General features: G+C 54.2%; 6 protein-coding genes across 6 annotated transcripts; all 6 read right to left on the reverse strand.

Moving 5' to 3' along the window:
• Nucleotides 1–112: 112 nt before the first annotated feature.
• On the reverse strand, nucleotides 113–2,887 carry KRP23_14630 (Respiratory burst oxidase-like protein D; the record flags this gene model as incomplete). Its single annotated transcript, XM_067885473.1, has 1 exon — nucleotides 113–2,887. One exon carries the CDS (start codon nucleotides 2,885–2,887, stop codon nucleotides 113–115), a length of 2,775 nt encoding a protein of 924 aa, XP_067737139.1.
• A 2,452-nt stretch (nucleotides 2,888–5,339) lies between these two features.
• KRP23_14631 (Phosphoglycerate mutase-like protein 1) lies at nucleotides 5,340–6,167 on the reverse strand (the record flags this gene model as incomplete). Its single annotated transcript, XM_067885474.1, has 1 exon — nucleotides 5,340–6,167. One exon carries the CDS (start codon nucleotides 6,165–6,167, stop codon nucleotides 5,340–5,342), a length of 828 nt encoding a protein of 275 aa, XP_067737140.1.
• A 339-nt stretch (nucleotides 6,168–6,506) lies between these two features.
• KRP23_14632 (Peptidyl-prolyl cis-trans isomerase CYP57) lies at nucleotides 6,507–8,525 on the reverse strand (the record flags this gene model as incomplete). The annotated part of the gene is made up of 6 exons (XM_067885475.1): nucleotides 6,507–6,686; nucleotides 6,768–6,803; nucleotides 6,892–7,777; nucleotides 7,853–7,986; nucleotides 8,044–8,301; nucleotides 8,394–8,525. The coding sequence occupies 6 exons, from the start codon at nucleotides 8,523–8,525 to the stop codon at nucleotides 6,507–6,509; spliced, it is 1,626 nt and encodes a 541-aa protein (XP_067737141.1).
• A 172-nt stretch (nucleotides 8,526–8,697) lies between these two features.
• On the reverse strand, nucleotides 8,698–11,209 carry KRP23_14633 (Phosphatidylinositol 4-phosphate 5-kinase 8; the record flags this gene model as incomplete). Its single annotated transcript, XM_067885477.1, has 3 exons — nucleotides 8,698–10,847; nucleotides 10,921–10,979; nucleotides 11,052–11,209. The coding sequence occupies 3 exons, from the start codon at nucleotides 11,207–11,209 to the stop codon at nucleotides 8,698–8,700; spliced, it is 2,367 nt and encodes a 788-aa protein (XP_067737142.1).
• A 194-nt stretch (nucleotides 11,210–11,403) lies between these two features.
• On the reverse strand, nucleotides 11,404–12,445 carry KRP23_14634 (40S ribosomal protein S11; the record flags this gene model as incomplete). Its single annotated transcript, XM_067885478.1, has 2 exons — nucleotides 11,404–11,865; nucleotides 12,428–12,445. The coding sequence occupies 2 exons, from the start codon at nucleotides 12,443–12,445 to the stop codon at nucleotides 11,404–11,406; spliced, it is 480 nt and encodes a 159-aa protein (XP_067737143.1).
• Nucleotides 12,446–12,892: 447 nt separating this feature from the next.
• KRP23_14635 (uncharacterized protein) lies at nucleotides 12,893–13,284 on the reverse strand (the record flags this gene model as incomplete). Its single annotated transcript, XM_067885479.1, has 2 exons — nucleotides 12,893–13,059; nucleotides 13,125–13,284. 2 exons carry the CDS (start codon nucleotides 13,282–13,284, stop codon nucleotides 12,893–12,895), a joined length of 327 nt encoding a protein of 108 aa, XP_067737144.1.
• Between the last annotated feature and the right edge of the window lie 2,034 nt (nucleotides 13,285–15,318).

Consider the following 15,318-nt stretch of genomic DNA (forward strand, 5'->3'; position numbering starts at 1 on the left):
GGATTCGGATACACGTTGTAAGTTTTTCTGATGAAGTACCAGCTTCACACACCCAGAAACGCATCAAACACCACGAGATCAAAACTCTAAATAAATACGGCGAGTTCGACACCTAAAAGTTCTCGCTGTGGAAGTCAAACTCCACGTCCGGGGCCTGCCGAACTTTTGCTTGATTCAGCAGAGTGCACTGCTCGTCGATAATGTTGCCCAGCGGCTTGGGCCCGCAGAAGAACACGCCAACCTCTTCACGCTCGTCACCACCATCACCAATCGGCTCCAGCCGACGATGGTTCTGAGCCACCCGCGTGAGTTCGGCGTTCCAGTCGGGCCGACCGAAGTGCGTTCGCTGCTTGGTCTGCAGACCAGAGATGATGTCCTGCCCTTCGGTGGCGTGGATGAAAGTCTGCAGAGCCTGCAACGGAGCGATCACCGCATTGCTCTTGACCGACGAGAAGAAGTTGTGAATCTCCAGGCGGTTCTCCGTGTCCATCTCACTGAGCTGGTTCATGGTGTTAGTGAACCACGTCAGTGACTCCTGCTCGCGCGTGACCCAGTAGAAGTAGATCTTACGCAGCTGGAAGTTGAGCGGGAACCGAACGTGTCTGCAGTGAGGACACCGATAGCTTTCCCACTGGTGCATGATACTGCGCAGAATCGACGCGAACGGAGTCACGCCGATGCCCGCGCCGATCAAAACGACCTCCCGGTACCGGGTGTAGTCCTGCGCAGGGGCCCCCATGGGACCGTCCACGTTGATGATCGGGTATGGAGAAGTCATCGGACTTCCTTGGTCCTCCACTCGCGAGGCTTCGTGCTGCGTCTGTAGCAGCTCCAAGTGGTTGTAGAGCGCGCCAGTCCAATCACCTGCTTTCTGGATGTGAAGGCTCAGGAACTTGTCTTCCGGCGCCGATGAGACGGTGAACGGATGCCACTCGAACTTGGAAATCGCAGGCACGTTCACAAACACATACATTCCCGGCAGGAAGCGCTGCCTCCTGGAAAACGATTTCGGCTTCTTCATGAAAACCGCCACCGCCTCCTTCGAGAGCTGCACCTGCGCGATCTTGGTCTGGCCGCCGAACATCTGCGTCATCCGATAGCGTTTCTCGATCGCGTAAATGATCACAGGAGGCAGGACCCAGTACTGCGCCTGTGGGGCAGCCACCCAGCGAGCGAAGCCGTGGAACGCCATCAACACCAGGAACGGGATCAGCAGCATGTGCGAAATCCAAAACAGGTTGAATTTCCCGCGGCGAACCTTCTCGAGGCACAGGGGAGCGGCGATCGCGGCGCAAACGAGCATGACCACTCCAGTCCAGATCGGGAGGCGGAGAGCAAACAGGAACAAATTCTCATCGCGCACGAACGTCAAGTGGTGATACCGAGACGCCTGCCAGACCGCCTCCGACACCGTGCGAACGTACAGCACAATAGCCAACCACGCCGCCGTGTGGCCGAGAGACGCAATCAGCAGCACCACGCCGCAGACCTTGTGAAACTCGATGTGGTTGTCGATAGGGAGGTAGGTGACAACGGCCGGGAGTGATCGTAGCCCCGTCACGAAATTCCGGCACATGGGCAACAAGACGAACATGGTGTTCACGAGGCAGATCTCGGCAAAACCCTTTGCGATACGGGGACAGTTCCCCACGGCTGGGTCGACGGCGAACCGCGAAGCCTTGGCGATGAACACGCCAACCATCAGCACCCAGTACAGCGTGAGCCACAAAACCTCGGCCTTGTACTTGCGGCAGAACTTCTTCGTGCGGTGCCATCGCCCACCCTCTTCGTTGTTGTGCACAAAGTCCTTCTGGAGCTGAGTCTCCGCCACTACGCTCAATCGTCCGAGAGCCGCTCTGCTCTTGTCGTCGTCAGACTCGGCCACCACACCAGCGAAGACGCTCTTGAATTCGCCGAACGTCATCTTATCGTGCTGGCGACACCGATCAAACACTTTGTCGACGACCGCGTCGTAGTCGAACGCACCGAGAAACGCCACGCCGTTGGCTGCGAAAGTGGCCTCTACGAACGCCCGCACGCCTCCTTTCGATAGCACGCCTCGGTGCTCCACATCGAACATCTCGAAGAGGAACCTGCACTTTTCGTCGTCTTCTAGCCCAGACATCCGCACAGCGTCCACCAGCATAGCGACAGATTCTCGAGGCAGCGGCATAAAGACCAACGAGGATCGTGATGGCTCGTCATACCCTAATGGTGCTGCTTCCTCGCATTGCTGTACGGTAATGCGTGAAGTGTTGAAGGTTCGAGTGAAAAACGATAGTTGCCCCGGCGCTAGCGGGTTTCCACAGTCGTCTGAATGCACCGCGTCAGTGCCAAAAGCACGGCTCGGCCGGCTGGAGAGCGAAGCTTTCCACAGCTGATCCTTAAGCTCGTACAATTCCGATTTATTCAGCTGCCGGCTTGGCCGCGACATCATCGACGCGTCCGACATTGACGGGTGGAAGCTCAGGTTCAGAGCTGAGTTGCTGGGCATGAAACTTGACCGACTGCCGTCCAGGCCACCAACTCTGGATTTCCCAAACCGACAGTTGCCGGGTGCTTTCTTCAGCTGCCCAGAGCCACCGAGCACAGCGACAAATGAGCTCCTTTTCGCTTGAGACTCGACGTATCGGGGTGGCGAGTGCACAACGGGCCCGATGATCTTGGGCACTGGCAGAGCTGACGGCAGCTTCCTCAGAGTCTTGCTCGCATCGTAGTTTTCTTGGTGGTGGAGCTGCGAGCACTCCACGGGCGTGTTGCTCTCTAGAATGGCAAACTCCGACTTGAGCGTTGATGCCGGCGTGTTGGTGTTGCTAGCGGGTAAGTTGACCTCGACCTGTCCAGCAGGCAGCCTCTTCAATTCTCTGGACGGGTGTTTGCTCACCATGGTGGCTGTAGAGATCGCGGCTCGGAGCAAAATCGACAAGTGAGTCCAAGGCTGCAGTCTCGGACGTGAGACGATGATCGAAGGCGCGTACGTACAGCAGGCCACAGACACATGACGAGAGTTCCAGATGGATCGGCGCATCATGGCGAAAGTATCTTGAAGCGTGTATGGTCTCAAGTCAGCAGTGCGACGCTAGTCATGCTCCGCTAGTCGATCAGCGTGCTTCCGACCAATCGAGTGTCGTAGTGGACACTTTGTAGAGGACAGGTGACAAGGTGATCCCACTGCTGGACCGACTACCCAGGATGAAACCCTGACGTCTGGCTGCAGATGTTGCAGTGCACTGATCGACATGCGGCCCGTCGGAAGTGCTGGAGACCGCTTGCAATCGATCGACGAAGGTTTCGGACGGCAAAACGTGTCACTGCCGACGTTGGCCTGAGCACGCACGCGGCTCCTTCTTGTTGCACTGAAGCGCTTCAAGTGCCTTGGCATCGTTATATGATATAACTTATTATATCCGTCTCTGTGAACTGCTCGGTTAATCGGAGACTCGGATTAACCGACGAAGCACTGGCGAAATGCATGCTAAGACGGTAAGCTGCGATCGACGGCAAGGTACACAAGATGCCGCGATTTGCTGTGCAACGCTCGGAGTTTTGATAAGACCCCCCTCGAGTGGATTTTTTCGGTCTGCATTGCCGCGTCGACACGGCCGTGACACGAGGAGGTAACATCATGCTGCTACATGTACCACACCATGCGCCTCTCTGTAGACATCGGACCATGGTGTGTCGGAGTCTGTTTCGCCACAGCAAAACGCTCAGAAGCCGCACAGCGGAGCAGCTAAATATGTGATGGTAAGATGGCCTTCTATTTGATGTTTATGTGTGTTTTCCCCTATAGAAGCCTTATAATATGCAAGACGTGACTTGATGTCAGTCGTCTGTCGTGGAGGGGATTGTCGTTTTTGATCTTGAGTCGTGAATTGGCTAAGGTAGGCGTGTAACGGGTCTTGTGCAGCTTGAGAAGGGTTGTGTAGGGTGAAATGTGGTGTCTGCTTGGTGTTTGCGAGTATGCGTACGGCTGCCAGACTTGCTTTCGCTGGAGTACTCCATTGGACTGTGAAGAACCGGTGGAGTGTCTGATCCAGTACTTGGGCTTCGTTGCTGTCTTTGACTTGATTGTTGTCGAGTTTGGTTTCATGTACACTCTTGATAGCTTTTTGTGCTGTTTTGTCCACGCTCGCGGGTCGTAGGTATGTTTCTGCTGCTCTGCCGTGGTGTTCCACTGCTTGTAACCCGTGTGCCAGTACGTGTACTGTATTCGCCTGCCGTGACCCCCTTGTCGAAAAGCTGATACTTGCCGCTTCAACGCCATGCCACTGCTCGTCCTGTTCTTCTGCTAATATATCCATCCTCCGTGTACTTGTACTGCTAAAGTGGTACTGTAGCGTCCACTTGACTTGCTAGGGTACTGGTTCGTTCGTGTTGATTGTCACCATGATGCTATGACAAATGCTCAAGCAAATTCCTTGAATTCTGGCTCGTGGGTTCCGTTTCCAGGCGCTTGCGATTGCCAGGACTTGGAACTTTCCTTCTGTGTAGGCTGCTGTTTGTGTGTTTTGTGGTGGCATTTCCTCTCATTCAAATATGATCTTGTTGCGTAGTCGCCAAAGCAGTATGTAGTCCAGATTCTCCATAATGTTGTCATTGCCGTGGTGTGGCGTGGTGTAATCTAGTGATGCATTTCTGCGCCATCGCTAGAAACTCCATTGTAAGTTGCGGTGCTGTTCTCGATGCTGCTGCTGGTTCTAGGTCTTGTCGTTGTCCTTCGCTGACTGATTGGCCCATCCATTGGTTGATCCATTCTGCCCAAGCTACTTGCGCTGTTGAGCAGTCCCAGAGTATGTGGTCGATCGTTTCAGGTGCAGTCGTTTTGTGGCAGCTTTGGTTGTCAGGCCACCTTTTGTGCCATCGGTTTAGTGCGCCGATTGCTGCTCGACAAATTGTCCAATTTTGGTAGTCAGTAAACACTCCATGTTGGTCCCACAAATTGTCAGGACTTTGCGTCAGTGCTGCTTTCCCCCAAGTTGATGTTGCTTGTTTCGTGATTTTCTCGATGATTGGTTGTAGGTCGATGTCCTGCGATTGGCGAAAGTATCTTGATCGTTGTCGTCGAAGTTGTGCTGTGATGTTCTTGGCCATTGTCGCTGTGTGTGCCGTCCATGGATACAAGTACAAGAGCAGAAGGCCAGGAGAACTGAGGCAGGTATGAACGGGAAGTTATGGAGAGCAACGACAAAGGAATGAACGTCCCGAGCCTGCGAAGCTTATTGCAAAGCAGATGTTCTAATCGCAGTAGTAATGGTTACTCTGGAGCTGAGCTGCTTCGTTGATACCATTACTGACTGGAATGTCGAGGGTTCTGTCCAAGCAAGGCCGTTCAGCAATCAAATCGCCTCCAGTACTAACGGGACCACTTCGCAGTTCCCCGCTTCCACCTTCGTGCCAAGCGTGGCAGCACAAACTGCCTCGATAAAGCCAAAGTGCGTCACCACAGCCACATTGCGCTCAGGGACCGTACGAAAGAGCTCGGACAAAAAGCCTCTTGCTCGAGCTTGGATCTCTTCATCGGACTCTCGACACTTTGACGTCCACAGGACATCTTCCTCGTCTGTGATGGCCGAAAAGTCCACATCTGGAAACTTGGCTTTCAACTCAGACAACGAGCGTCGATTGTTGCATGTGTCGACTCCGAGCGCCTCGCGGCAGCCTTCCATGCACTTGAGCGGTGCATCGGGTACCTGGTCCTTTGCAAAGAAGTTCTGTGCTGTCTGGATGGCTCGCGAGATTGGGGAGACGACGACACGTCCGATGGGTGGCATGCCTCGCTCCAACTCCGCCCTAATGCTGGGCGGGCCCTTGTTCTGCGCGTCCTGGATGCCAAACGGCGTCAATTCTGCATCTCGGTACTCGCCACTGAACACGAACTCCTTGTACCAACGCTCAGACCCATACTTCATGACCGCTTCGTTGTGGAGACCCACACCGTGGCGTACAAAATACACCACCTTGAGATTCCTAGTGCCAGTAGCTGCCGCCTCATCGAGCTTCTGCTGGAACTCTGCCCAGGATGGCGGTGCCAACTTGAACTGCTTGAAGAGCTGCAATGAGTCCGGCGAGACTTCGCTTTGGGGTATCATGGCGAAAAAGCCGTCCACCACTTTGATGGTGGTCGACGGACTGACGGGATGGCTAGTACTTGTCGGCTCGACCATATTGATTTAGGTTGCCACGAACACGTCGCTTGGTGTTTCCGTGGCAAGGCTTTTTGAATAATGAGGAAGAAGATCCAAGACCGGGCCCCAATTCACTTCCTGTGGGGCCGCCGACTCATTCCAATGAGGTCTTGCCACGCACGCAAGATCCATTTGCTGTCATACATGATGAGTGGAACCAGGAGACGCCAACTTTGCAAAGCTTCAACATGAGCTCGTATTAACCTAGACTGCATACTTGAGAGAGATCATCTACGCTGGTGCATGGCCACTTGTAGATGCCACTAGCAAGTAGATTAACTCGTCGCAAAAACACTTGCCTGACAGGTCTTCGTAAGCTTACCGCCGACGGTCGTCACGGCGGTCTCGGTGGTCATAGTCGCGGTGCCGGCTGTGCCGACTGCTGTCCCGCGAGCGATCGCGCGATCGGTCCCGTACTCGCTCTCGCTCTCCGCCTCGCCTCGGATCTCCGCGTGAATGTTGGGTCTTTTCATTGCGCGAGTCGATGGTCAAATAGTCCTACAAGACAACGATTGCAACAGTCAGACTCGTGAGCCAATGCACCTCCTGAGAATTGATAACGCATGCAGAATGCCTTACGTCGGTTGAACGTTCGTTGCCAGCCCGGAACTGGTCCTGCGTCATTCAAGAGAAACGCACAAATTACGACAAGAGTTAATACCGACACTGCGCGACGTAGGGAGCATGAAGCCTCCAGTCTTACATCAATGTGCTTCTTGAATTTCAGCTTGGCGGTCATCCAGGACTTGTCGTCGTTCGTATCATTGTCGTCATCGCTATCTTCTAGGACTTGGCCATGGTAGCTTTCAGCTGAATCTTTCCTGCCTTTATCGGCATCTTCGTCGGACTTTGGGTCTTCTGCAGAAGTGCGCTGCTTGGAGTTCACGTCAACCAGAGTCTCCTGGAACTTCTTGAGCTTCGAAAGCGTATCTTTCTCGCGCGCAGAGCGATTGCTAACTTTCTTTCGCTGCAAGTACTTTTGCCGCTGTTGCTGCAAAGGGGTCAGCATATCCTGGAAGGCACGATCTTTCTCCTGCTTTTTCGCTTCTTCTCCCATTAGCAGCGGCACCGCTTTCTTCGACTGGCGCAGCTCCTCCCGAAGCTTCGCGTATTCCTCCCGATCTTTTTTCTTGCTGTCTGAGCCTGAAGCAACCTTGTCGGCTTTCATCGAGCTGGAGTTCTTGGCAATATCCTCACTCTGATCGTTCGAAGCTTCCGCTGGCTTTGCGTCCGTCTTGGCGCTTCTGCTTCGTGCTGAAGCGACTGCCACTGCCTCCTTGAGGGTTACCCGCGTCCGCTCTTTCTTGTCTCCACTGGCCGCATGGCCACTTGTTTCCGTTACTCTCTGCAGCACCTCCGCATCTACCTCAGATTTGAGCTTGCGATCATCCAGCAGGTCGTGACTACTTATCATCGTCTTTGCCTTCTTCTTTTTAGACTTTTTGGCTCCAGCCTCGATTTCCTCCTGGAAAGCCTCCTCCTCGTCTCCAAACGAAAGCAGCTTCAGGTCCTTTGTAGCCTTCCGCTCCCGTTTCTTCTTCTTCTGTACCTCATCCGCCGTCAGCTCTGTCTCCTTGCGCTTAATAGCTCTGCAGTAGTCAGCACATCCAAACAAAACAATCAGATACCGAGGTCTTCCCAACACACTCCATGATACGCCATACCGTGGCACAATATCCTCAAAAGGGTTCCAAAGCACTTCAGCACTCAGCAGTTTGGGTGGATTGGTGGGTCGGTCCTTCTCATCCGTCTCCAACTCCCCAACACTCAGCAAATTGAAGATCGTGTTGCCTGTCACCTAAAAACATGGTCAAAAGTCTCACTTCTGTCACCATAGCCCAGTAGCTGCCAATACCTTGCCGAAGATGGTGTGCTTCTTGTCTAGAAAGTCGCAGGCGTCCAGCGTGAAGAAAAACTGCGAGTGGTTGGAGTTGGGTTTGTTCTCGTTGGCCATGGCCAACAGTCCTCGATGGTTGAAGCGCAGTCTCGAGTGGAACTCGTCAATGAACGCGCCTTCATAGACACTTTCTCCTCCGTCACCTGTTCCCGTGGGGTCTCCACCCTGTACCATGAAGCTGGCGATAATGCGGTGGAAAATGGTCTGATCATAGTACTGTCATATCAGACATGTCATGTAAACACACAATACGTCAGTCTAATTTGTGTTTTGTTACAACAGACATGGGGTTTGGAAGCAAAAAGTACCCCCTCCAAGCAGAGCTGCACGAAGTTGCGACACGCCTTGGGCGCCTGCTGCGGCCACAGCTCCACGTCCAGGTCCCCGAAGCTCGTGTGCAGCAACACCTTCCCCTCCGTGCTGGGCTCCGTGATGTACATATTCGACATGGTTGCAGCTTGCCACCCCGGCACTAATTGGGCGAGCTACTGGGCTCACAGTATGCATACATTCGGGCAACAATTAAAACGTAGCCATCCGCTCACACGTCGCAGATTTACATAGTTCAAGTATTTATTTCCTACGCTTGACGAGAGCGTTCATCGTCCCGCTTCACTCTGCGGCACCCGTCTTGGATCGGCTCATATCGACCCAATCCGCAGTCTCGGCTCGCTCGAGCTTCACCTGTTCGGTTAATGTCACGCGCTCGAGGTACTGCTCAAATTTGCCAAGCGATTTCTTACGCGGTGACAGGTTGTACCTCTCCTTCCGAAAGCGAGCACGCTGCTCTTCGAACGCCACCAGTGCCTCCCGCTCTTCTTGCACCCGTTCCAGCTCGTCTCCATCGAGCAGAGTATCTCCATGCTCCTCGCGTTTTCGCTGTGTCCACTTCTCGTAGAAATCGTCGAGCAGTGTGTAGTACATGGTGAGGTTCGACAGCTCTCGCTGCTGGAGATAAACGTGCTCGCGTTCTGTGCGCCGTTTTCCGTTGACTTGTTTGCGTCGTCGAAGTTTATCCAGTTGCGTAGGCAACACCGTTGCAAGGAACGGCATCTTCTCCCGGCTTTTGCCGTTGGTTGTAAACGGCAGATGGCGACCGAGGCCATCCTGCTCAGGGAGCTGCTGGCTCGAGAGCTGACGCAGATGAGCGTGTCGGTGTCTAGAGCGTGTTTCATTTTGCATGAAAGCACCTTCGTACCAGAATTCCCACTTCTCCGTGTCTTCTCCGGTGTCAACAGTCCGATCATGGAGGCCATCGGGAGGGACGGAATCGTGAAGACGGTAGTAAAAATCCCCTCGACCATCCATGGCGTCTTCATGCCAGAAGCCGACGTGCTTGGATCGCCCGCCATCAAAGCGAGCTGTTCCTCGTCCGTGTCTAGCCCCACCGTCAAAGAATCCGTCATATTCGTCGCCATGACGTTCACGCTGCCGTCCACGACCATGCGGCTGGCCCTCGACGAAAGGTCCTTCGACAAAGGATCCATCTGGGAAAGTGCGCTTGCAAGCTAGTCCGTGAAGGACCCCACTGACAAATTCGCCTTCGTCCACCACACCCGTAGAGCTGACGTATCGTCCAAGGCCGGAAATGACGCCGTCCCGCATCTCGCCATCGTAGACAGCTCCGTCTGGAAACGTGAGGTGCATTCCCTCACCACTTTCCACACCGTCGCGATAATCATCACCGTTCAACAACGAGCATCCGTACGCTCGGCCTCGAAGTTTGTCGCTGTACTCGTAGCGACGCTGCGGGCGATCAAAAGTACCTTCACACGTCGTCCCTTTGCCATAAACCAGTTTCCCGTTCCCGCAGCGCGTGTTGCCCGCGAAATACCCGTCGTAGACACCGACGTTGGTGTACTCTTGGCCTTGACCCTGCCTGCGACCCAGTCGAAATGCCCCAGAGTATACACCACCGATGGACGAGAAGTGAAAACGCTCGTCAATTGGATCCAACGGCACCTCGTCCTTGTCAGCAGCTAGCGCTGCACCCGTTGGTACCATCAGCTCTCCCTCACCATGGCGCAGCCGTCGAAGTCGCACCGTTCGCATGTTGATTTCTTTTAGGAGATCATCCGGTTCGATCGTTTGATTCGATACCTCGTCGTCCTCGAAAAAGGCTCGTGGCTGCGGCCGAGTCTGCACGAGGCACACGTAGTTCCAGTCGCTCTTGCCCAGCGCCAGCGAGGCGAGATCACGTCCGCGTGGACTCGTGAAAGTTGCAGCCCAAGTCTTCATTTCAACTTCATCCTTGATACTAGTCGATGGCAGTTCAGCATCTCGTGGCACTTCCGTAAGCGCCACAGGTTCTGTCATGATCAATCTCGTCATTCGCTTGCGTCGTCGCTCCAACTCGGTGATCTCGTCCGTGAGCTCCTTCGCCTGAGCATTCATGGCGTCGGCCAGCTTCTTACGTGTTTCTGTTTGCTGTTGCGGAGTTCCTACGAGATCCAAAACAGGCAGAGCGTTGATCTTCTCCTTCAGCACCTTCAGCTTCCGTCGAGCGGTTGCAACTAGCGGCTTCTGACGAACAAGAGGCTGGAAATCCTGCGTGATGCCGAACAGAAGCCACGTCCTGACGTCAATTGGCTCGCATTGAGCCGGAACGAAGGCAAGCACGAGCAGTGCGCCACCGGAGAAGAAAGGGTCTTGAAGGTCATCTTGGGGCATTGGTTCAACGCGCTCGTGGATGATGTAGTACCATCGGTCGGTGCCCGTGGGCGGAAGCACCTGCGTCATCCAGTCCTTAGGCCACAGCACGTCTGTTTGCAAGACATCAACGCACTCAAGTGCTTAGATTGACAAGCAAACGCCACAGCAGTTGCAAACACGTACTTCCGAACGGGTCCTTGAGCAGCGCGGCATTGCAGTCGAAGAGCAGGTTGATCTTGGCTCTAGCAGCGACGGCAAGAACGAACGGCAGTCAAGCAACAGCACTGCACTCCATTTCGTGGCAAATGACCTACACGGTGCAGTCGGATCTCAGAACGAGGTCGAATTTGTAGTCGTCAGGCTTGGTGCACTCTGCGTTGAAGAGAGCCACCGCCATTTGGTCCTCCTTGTACTCGTCCACCATTTTCCCCGAGCGGGGGTCCACCACGAGGCGTCCTGTACGCGTCGCCATTGTGTCAAACTACCTGTGCAGTCAAAGTGGGTGAAGATTGAACGACCTTCTGCTTCGAGCGACGGTTTACCACCCGAGGTCCACCTTCCTCTAACCGCAACTGAAGAGAGCTACAAATTGAATTGAATTCCCCGTTCAGATCAGGAGCGATTGGTGTATTAGCTTGGGCGTTAGCGGACCGAAAGACCACGCACTTAGAACTGGCGGAACTGCTTGCGCACGTTGATGGGCTTGGTCTCGGAAGCGGGCTCGACCTCCAGCACGTTGAAACGCACCGTCTTGGCGAGCGGGCGGCACTGGCCGATGGTGACGACGTCACCCTCCTTGACGCGGAAGGCGGGCGACAGGTGGGCAGCCACGTTCTTGTGACGCTTCTCGAAACGCTTGTACTTCTTGACGAAGTGCAGGTAGTCACGACGCACGATGATCGTGCGCTTCATCTTGGTCGACAGGACGACGCCCTTGAGGATACGGCCGCGGATCGAGATGTTGCCGGTGAACGGGCACTTCTTGTCCACGTACTGGCCCTCGATGGCGCTCTTGGGGGTCTTGAAGCCCAGGCCCACCTCCTTGTAGAAGCGGGGGCCCTTCTTCTTGCCGGCGAACTTCTTGCTGGCAAGGAACACGCCCTGCTGCTTCTGGTAGGCCTTCTCAGTCTGCACTCATGACAACGCGCAGCAACAACAACACAGTGAGTCTCTCTTGTCCATAGGTCACAAAAAGAGACACAGGAAGACGATTTCTCCATCTTTTTCCACTGCAGTCGAGTGAGCAGACAGCTTCTCCGTCCGAAAGGGCTCTGCCGATGATGAGTCGGTTGAATCTCGTGTTCGATTCGGGTTCGTTCTCGCAGTCGCCGAAAAGTGGCCACAGTACACGCACAAGCCCCACCAAATAGTCCACCGACTCTGATGCTGCGACCACCTCCCAGCGACTCGACGCACTCCCTCTCCCCAGTAGACAGCAGACTGTGGATGAGAGAGAGCGATCGTGTGTGGATTACAGCCTTGGTGAGCCATCACCTCACCAACTAGCTAGCCAGCTCCTTCAGGGCGTTTCCGTAAGAGAGACACCAGCCACTTCACCAGCCACAGCGAGACACAAGACGTCGAACGTCGTTCCCCTTTTCCCCCTTCCTGCCGTCCGCTTACCACCCGCTCAGCAGCTTCATCGATTTCAAGGCGTCGTCCTGTTCGTCTGGGAAGGCGCAGCGGGTACCTGGTCAACGTGCTCCATGGTGTCGTCGAGGGGATTCGCTAAATGGCTGGCGACTGGGAGGCGCTAGTGGCGGCCAGAGGCGATTGGCTGCGGTGTGTTACTTCAGCTGAGACTGAAGTGCCGGTATAAAGTGACGGTACTTCTAGACTGTTAGGAGATATGCTCGACGGTACAGACTTGGACTTGCGGATTCTGGCGGTGCGACTCAAGACTTCACCATGGAGGACGCTCCGACGACGTGGCTCTCATGGCTGTTAGTATATTGATTGCTGCAAGTGCATCAGCTGCAGAGAGAAGGCACAGTCCAAAGCCATTGTTAAAAGCACTCGTGTCCTATATTTTTATGGCTCTTTGTGAACGTGTAAAGCAGCTCTCTGTTGTGCTGCCTTGCGGCTCGACCAGCTTCAACCGATGCTAGCATCAATTGTAACCTGTTATCTTGCAGCCTGCTCTCTGGCAGCCTCTTTACTCCTCCTTGCTGGTGATGTACTGCTGCACCTCCACCGGGTTGGCCTTGTAGCCCTGCAGACGGAAGGACGAGTTCTGGAAGGCCCACAAAAAGCCTCCGAGCGAGCCCAGCACGCCCGTGACCACCATGGACGGTACGGCGACGTGACGGTGCAGCTTCATGCCTACAAAACCCACATAAAATGAGCATAATTCGCTAGAAGTTAAGGAGCCACTTTGCTGGACGCACCGAAGACGTAGCCGGCGGGGAAGGAGAAGGCGCTGATGCCCAACCACCGCGAGTAGTCGCCGGCGTCGAAGTTGGCCTTCACGTCGTCGAAGGTCGGGTGCTTGACGATCACGGGGAAGCGCGGCTCGCGCGGGTCGCGGACGGGGGCGGCGTCACTCATGGCAGGTCTTGCAGCCGGAGCTTGTGTCTCTGCGGTCCGTATTCGCCACGGGGATTTCGACCAATCATGAGATGTCATCCGATTGAACTTGTTAAAATACATAGCACGTGTTTTGTGATGTACTGGTTTAAAAAGGGACTGTGAAATCGCATTTTAGGTACTACGGGGCTCACAGCATCAATCTTGATGTTGGTAGACCCTGGTCTTGTGTAGTCTAAGTGCAGCATACGATGGCGTTCGTCACGTTCGACAGGTTCAAGGGAGTGGTGAGAACCTGTACGACCTTGTGGAGAGTGGACATATCGACGTGACAGTATTTACTGCAATCCACGTACTACTGTAACCGACTCGCACGCTTTAGATCTGTAAAGGATAGTTTGGCCGTCATTGTTGAATGTCAAATCCCTTCGGACGAACCCGGCCGAGCTCGGAGCCTGTATGTATAGTACAGGCGCCACTTTGTAGTTCGGCTGGCAATCTGTCTTCATTTTCACCCTCATCGGTTCGACATTGACAAGGGTATCCCCACCCAGCACCAGTCTCCAAAAGTCGTAGGCGTGTACAATTACACTCAGCCGATCGACTTTTTCAGTGGGAAAACCTTCTATCATAGGCCGTTCGATCATCGACTCCATGGCCTGATGAATGTCTGCGCTCCCAAAGTACACGAAGCAAGCAGAATTCTTTGACGCCCATTGAAGCACCCGTCCTTCATCCCAGAGCTGCTCGAACTCGCGTTTGATCGCATCAAGGTGCGCCTGAGCCGTGCGCGTCTCAAATGTCTCTGCGTGGCGGGCTCCATCGAACGCGACCGTGCTGTAGTTGCCCGTGCCTTGTAAACCAAACTGCCAGCTCGGAGTACCCGCTGCGGCACTGCTCTCACCATCGCTTGACGCTACAGATGAACATTACCGCGGCTATCTATCTCAACTTGCCAGTTGTTTTGCACGGCAACAGACCACATGTGTTCGTCAAACTCAACGGTGTGTGCTCCAACAATAGGACCACGCAATACAACAGTATGTTCCCAATTCAACGTCATTCCCCCCACACTCCAATTGCAGCTTCCCATCGTCAACACGGTTCCATCGATAATCGCTACCTTCCAGTGCATGAGTCTGGGGCCTGCGTGATATACGTTGACCCCGTTTTCAACCAGTTTTTTTATCATTGCTGAGCTTTTCTCGGTGACTTGTGCCCGATCAACGAGAACACGAACCGTGACACGCTGGGAGGCACGGATGATAGCGTCGGTCAGTTCCGGATGCGACAAGATGAACATAGCGATATCTACTGAGGTCTCTGCGCCGTCGAGCAAATCAATGAGCTTCTGAGGTGCAGCTTGGTCGCGAGAAAACCAGTAGTCTACAACTGCAGTTTGTAGTCTACCCAATATGTCCTGCTCCATGCGGCCAAATACTCGACGGTCGACCCCCATTATCCCTGCGATGTCCTTGAGCGATAGGGTTTCCGTGACGCAAAGACCTCGTTTCAGCATTTCCACCACGAAACGCATGGGGGTCCACCGAGGGGGTTTACCGGACTTGGACTCGTCTTGGCTGGGCTGGGAGTGGACGATGGCGTCGATCGTGCTGCGGGCGCTGGGTAAAATTCTCTCCCCTTTCACAGCCTCTCCAAAGCGTATAATAAAGATAAATGATGTCGACGCATGACCTCCGTCCTCCACGTTGATGACATAATAATGGCTCGGAAAGGCCGATCCTCGTCGTTGCTGTTTAAATGGCTCGGAAAAGCTCAAAGTGGGCAACTGATCCTCGAGTCGAGGATAAGTTGCCCACTTTGAGATTCCCGAGCCAATTAATACAGCAAAATCCGAAAGTGGGCAAAAAATCCTCCGCGTGTATTGACATCACCTGGAGGGTGGCAATAGTACCTGTACCTGGAAATCAGGCGCAGCGTTTACGGACCCCGAATTAAAGTATACAAAAGGGATATTCCAGGCGTCACTCTTACCCCACAAAATATAAAGACTACACCCGTGTAGTCTCGATTCAATGGTCTTGAGACTGCTTG

Source organism: Phytophthora ramorum (genome assembly GCF_020800215.1).
Source record: "Phytophthora ramorum isolate Pr-102 chromosome Unknown Phyram_PR-102_s0022, whole genome shotgun sequence".
NCBI lineage: Eukaryota > Oomycota > Peronosporomycetes > Peronosporales > Peronosporaceae > Phytophthora > Phytophthora ramorum.